General features: G+C 53.7%; 1 protein-coding gene across 1 annotated transcript in view; it reads right to left on the bottom strand.

Moving 5' to 3' along the window:
• LOC123522200 (aquaporin-12-like) overlaps positions 1 to 4,180 on the bottom strand; it is an 8,601-nt gene extending 4,421 nt beyond the window's left edge. The window contains exon 1 of the mRNA XM_045294519.1: positions 4,082 to 4,180. Coding sequence (XP_045150454.1) covers positions 4,082 to 4,180 — 99 coding nt within the window. The remainder of the gene's footprint in view (positions 1 to 4,081) is intronic.
• Between the last annotated feature and the right edge of the window lie 1,478 nt (positions 4,181 to 5,658).

Here is a 5,658-nt window from a genome sequence, read left to right as displayed (position 1 = left end):
GGAAAACCTCCTCATCTGTCACCTTGAAACACAATGCGCCTTCCTCCCCCACCCCCTCTCTTCCAGACGGGACAAGGAGCCTAAGGTGGAGGTTGGGACAGAGCATGTGCAGAGCCCATGACACCCTCATGACTACATATCCCAGAATCCCTTGCTGCTCCAATGGCCATTCCCGAAATGAAGCTGAGTGAGGAGCACGCTGCTGGCCAGTGAAGTTCCGGTCCTTGTCACTCACCCCTCCCATCTAGTGGGCGCAGATGCACAGTGACTCTGTAGGGCAGGGTAGGACTGCCCTGGGTTTCCGAGGCTGTAGCTCTTTTTATAAAGCGTTTTATTGGCATACTGTACATACAATTCAGTAGTTTAATCATACTATGGAGAGTTGTGCATCAAGATGAACTCTTCATGGGCGTAGAAACCCCATTCCCCCCACAGTGGGGCTGCTGGTTTTGAACTATGGTCTTGAGGCTAGCAGTCCGACACGTCACCACGACACCTCCAGGGCTCCTTCCGAAAACCAAAACCAACTCTGCCAGCGAGTTGATGCCGGCTCATGGCGACCCAGAAGGACAGGGTAGAGCTGTCCCTGTGGGATTCTGAGACTAGAACTGTGAGGTAGCCAGAACGGGACCAGGGCTGTCTACTGAGCATGCTCCAAGTCAGGCCCTTGAGCCAGGAAGCGGTGCAACTGGACGGACCCAAACTAGGCCAGGTGGGCTTAATTCAGCCCATGGGGTCAACCAGTACTGTCGACCACACCGCCCAGCCGAAGGCCCTAAAGGCCAGAACCTGGAGACGTGCTCTTTACAGCTGCTCCTGGGCCTTCTGCTTGGCCGCGCTGTAGTCTCTCCGGCCTCAGGCCGCCACGTGTGGGGGTGCAGCCACCTGATGGTGCCTGTGTTCAGTGACTGTGAACCCCGAGGCTTCCTCTGTCCTTTATAAAAACCCACTTGGATCACAAACCAGGCTTTGGCGTGAATTCTTTCTCATGCGAAGCCAAGAACCAAGGTATTTCCCACCCAAGGAACCTAAGAGAACATTTTTTTCTTTTTAATCATTTGATTAGGGGCTCATACAACTCTTATCGCAATCCATCCATACATCAATTGTGTAAAGCACATTTGTACATTCATTGACCTCATCGTTCTCAAAACATTTCTTCTCCACTTAAGCCCCTGGCATCAGCTCCTCATTTTCCCCCTCCCTCCCCGCTCCCCCCTCTTTCCTCCCTTGTGAACACTTGATAATTTATAAGTTATTATTTTGTCATATCTTGCACTGTCCAATGTCTCCCTTCACCCACTTTTCTGTTGTCTGTCCCCTAGGGAGGAGGTTTTATGCAGATCCTTGTAATCGGTTCCCCCTTTCCAACCCACCCTCCTTCCACCCTCCCCGTACTGCCACTCTCACTACTGGTCCTGAAGGGATCATCTGCCCTGGATTCCCTGTATTTCCAGTTCCTATCTGTACCAGTGTACATCCTCTGGTCTAGCCAGATTTGTAAGGTAGAATTGGGATCATGATAGTGGGTGGGGAGGAAGCATTTAGGAACTAGAGGAAAGTTGTATGTTTCATCATTGCTACATTGCACCCTGGCTGGTGCGTCTCCTCCCTGAGACCCTTCTGTAAGGGGATGTCCAGTGGCTTACAAATGGGCTTTGGGTCTCCACTCTGCACTCCCCACCTCATTCACAATGATTTGATTTTTTGTTCTGATGATGCCCGATACCTGATCCCTTCGACACCTCGTTGGTTGTGCTTCTTCCATGTGGGCTTTGTTGCTTCTCCTAACAGAACTCTTTAAGGGCGTAGAAAACTACACACACACACCCCGCCCCCCTTCTTTCTCCCACAGAGCAGCTGCTGGTTTCGAACTGCTGAGTTTGCAGTTAGCATGCGAAGTCAACTTGTGTCCATGACACCAGCCGGGCCCTCCTCTGGGAGTGTCTAAGTAAAATTCTCCCTCCATGCCCGATGCCTTCCAAAAGTAAACATTTCTCTTGGTAAGACAAAGCCCTCATTTCGGTAGTACCTCCTTCGTGAACAGCTGACAGGTGGGACGAGTGAAGTGGTGCCTGAGCATGGGTGGGTGGTGGTGGTGGCAGAGGAGTCCAAGGCGGGGTGCTAGCTGACTGGGGGAGGAGGGCCAGACAGGGATGCCCCATGGCCGGGCCAGGATGAGGTCAGGGCTTGGTTCTGGCTGGGGAGTGTGCCCATTAGTGAAGGCCTGGGGTGGGGTGGGGCAGGGCTCACACCGCGAAGGTCTGTCCGGTCTCTGCCCACGTTTTCCACAGCTGCCCGCTTCCAGATGTTGCAACAGCTTCCAGCAATGGAGACTCTCAGGACACACTGAAGTCCACCACCATCAGGCCACCAGACAGGCTTCTCAGGGCTCTGACCACGGCCATGCTGTCCTTTCCTGAGACCAGAGTGGGCGCAGGATGAAATGACCTATCGTGGGATGGAGGTTAGGAGGAGGAGGAGAGGGAAGACGTCAGTAGGAGAGGGACTGAACTTCAGAGGCCTCAGTGGGGGTCAGGGGGTCTCAGGCCACAGCCTCAATGCTGTGAGGTGGTGGGCAGAGAGGTGCCCCGCCGCACACACACACACACACACACTCAGATACAAGCCTGGCTCAGACGTGGTGTTCTGCAGCCAGGCCCAGGGAAGGGGTGGGGGCACTTGGCCCAGCACTGTGTGTTGACTGAGCCGTCCTTCGTACAGCATGGGGCCCGTGGTCTCCAGGAGGCATGCTGTGTCGTGCTTCTGAGACCTAGGACGCTCATGTGTCAGGCTGGGGGTCACTCTGTCGAGGGACCGTGGGGCGCTGCGTTTGGACATCCACCTCGAGGTCAGCAGGCCAGCACTCACCAACAATGAAGTAGAGAGGTCGCTGAAAATACTCACTGCCGTCTTGTGGTTGCCAACCCATGGAGACGGCAACTCTTGACGGAGTGAAATCCCTCATCTCTTCCCCAAGGTGCGCCTGGGGGTTTCAAACTGCTGACCTTGCGGTTATCAGCCCAGCTTGTAACCACTACGCCACCAGGGCCCCTCAATGAGTAGCTAGAGGACAAACTAGACAGCTGCAAACCGGCAGAGTGATTCCTTCCTTCTGCATTTAAAAAACAATTGTAACTTGCTATTCTACGCACTGGCTATGAGAGAAAGATAGGGTCCTACTCCCGTAAACAGTGTCCGTTCTGGAAACCCACAGGGCCTGTTCTGTCCTGTCCTGTGTGGGTCACTGCAATGAGTGAGTGAGTGAGTGATTCACTGGCTGCTAACCACAGGCCGGCAGTTCAAACCCAGCTGCTGCTCCTCAGGGGAAAGTTGAGGCCACTGCGTCCAGGAAGACCGGCGGTGCGGCCAGCAGGGAGGGCAGCTGAGAAACGCAGGCAGAGGCTGGGGGGAAAGGACAGAGCTAACTTTACTTTGGCTGGTGAAGCAAAGAGCAGGCAGGCGCCCGAAAGGGGGGTTTGCAGTTCCACGTGTGCACCCGGAAGCACACTGGGCAGCTCATGGGCAGCTGACAGCCTTGTGAGCCGTAGTCACAGGTGTGCATGTATATGCAGGGGGTGGGGTTCTGACGCTTGACTCTTAACTTCTTGCTTTCAAATGTCCTCCAAGTGGGCCTGGTGACGGCTTTCTGGTTCCTCGGCCTGAGTTCTCTCATTGTGGGGGATGCGTGTCCCACAGGCCGCGTCTGGGCCTCACCAGCTTCCTTCCGTTCTGGGGCGGCCGGGTCTGGTCATGACCAGCATTCTCTGCTTGTCATGGGAGACGTTCCTCGGAGGAAAGGGGCTCACAAGAGACAGGGGAGCAGGAAGGAAGGCACAATGTGCCGGGTGGACAGACATCCACTTCCTGTGACAGCATTGCTCCTATCTCCAGGGCCCCTTCCTCAGGCAAACGGTGGCATTTACAACCCGACACAGCACTAGGCAGGTTGGGGAGTGGTCTCAACACCTCTGAAGACCCTATCCGGGGTGGCTATGAGTTTAAATCAACTCTATGGCAGCGGGGGTGGGGTCTTTAATGTCCTGTGCCATTCACATCTCTTCCCTGTTCAAATACCAACTTGTGGGGACAAGTCCTCTCCATCCGCGTTGTTCTGGTTCATGCCCACACACTGGATGTTGGCACCATCACTCCATTCACAATAGCCCGCCGCTTCCATGACAGCCCCTTGCCCTCACCCTAAAGTTCTTTGGGAGTGAATTTCTTGATTCACGAACACTTGTGATGTCCGAGCTGCAGCTTCGTTACAGGTTTCGTTCACAGTTTCGCTGTGGTGAGAAAACAGGCTGTGGGTCAGGGTCCTGAAATGTGAGGTGGTTTGTTGCATGGAACAGCATGAAGCCAATCTCTGTGTGTGTTCTTCTGTGTGCTTTGAAGCAGCACAAATTACGCAGGTGTTGGACGCCGTGAGCTGTATGGGCACGTTGCGTTGGTGGTGTTACTGCTCAAACTGGTGCCTTGCGTATGTCTCTCCTGCCTGTCGCGTGACTTTAGACAACAGTATCAAACTTTCCCCCGTGATTGTGGCGTTCTCGTTCCAGCGGCACGTGTTTGAGCTTTGTTACTGGGTGCATGTGAGTTTAATACTGACGTGTCTCCCTGGAGGCGACTTTTGTGTGCCTGTGAAACAAACAGGCGTCTCTCTATGATGATGCCGCCTATCTTAAGGACCACGCTCTGCCTGAGGCAAGTTCTCCAACTTCCTGGGGTCACATTTCATGATAGTGAATGTTCTTTTACGCTGATCAATTCTACCCCCATGCTTGTGTATCCTTTTGTAGCAGTATAGTGTTGAATTCTCTCTCTCAACAATCTGACCCTCTGTGTCTTTTAACTGAAGCATTTGGCCCACTTAAAATCCACGGACCAAAGTAGCATTTGAGAGAGGAGCCTTGAAGGAGTTGTGGGTGAGTACTGGGCTGCTAAGCACACTGTCGGCCGTTGACAGCCACCAGCCGCTCTACAGAAGAAAAGCGGAGCCATCTCCTCCCACAAAGATTTCATCTCAGAAACCCTACCGTAGGGTCACTATGAGCAGAATCAACTCGATGGCAGTGCATGTGGGGTTTCTCTGTTTTATAGTGGGGTTTTTTGCTGGGTTCCCCCCATCTCCACCTCCCACCCCAGAAGGCTTATTAATGTCATAATCTGCTTCAATTGCCTCAGATGTCTCCTCTACTGGATGAGAGACGCTCTGGTCTGGGTTTCCTGCCTACAGACCAATAGCTTCTTGAGGTTGGGCTTTGACTTTACTTTTTAAGCACAAGGAGCTGCATTATTATCATTCTCGACAAACCCCCCCCCCCCAAACAAAACCTGCTGCCACCAACTCAGTGCTGACTCACAGCAACCCTCCAGGGCAGGGCGGAACTGTCCCTTTGGCTTCCTGAGGCTGTACATCTTTACTGTAGGAAAGCCTCACTTCCCTCCTTCAGAGCCGCTGGTGGGCTCAAACCGTAGACCTGGCCATGAGCAGCCTGACTTGCAATCCCCTGTGACTCCTAAGGCTCTCCTCAGTAAGTGTTCATTTCCACTGACCGGGCACTGCTGAGCCACAGCATTGGCAGCAGGGCTGTGCGGTGGCAGCTTTGGGGAACTCTGTCAGTGAACAGGACCGCTCCTGCAGAAAGGGAGCAC

This window comes from Echinops telfairi, unplaced genomic scaffold (assembly GCF_000313985.2).
Source record: "Echinops telfairi isolate 266 unplaced genomic scaffold, ASM31398v2 ScPeMD7_3;HRSCAF=10, whole genome shotgun sequence".
Lineage (NCBI taxonomy): Eukaryota > Metazoa > Chordata > Mammalia > Afrosoricida > Tenrecidae > Echinops > Echinops telfairi.
The sequence above is the reverse complement of the archived record's forward strand: the minus strand, read 5'-3'. Positions and strand labels throughout refer to the sequence as shown.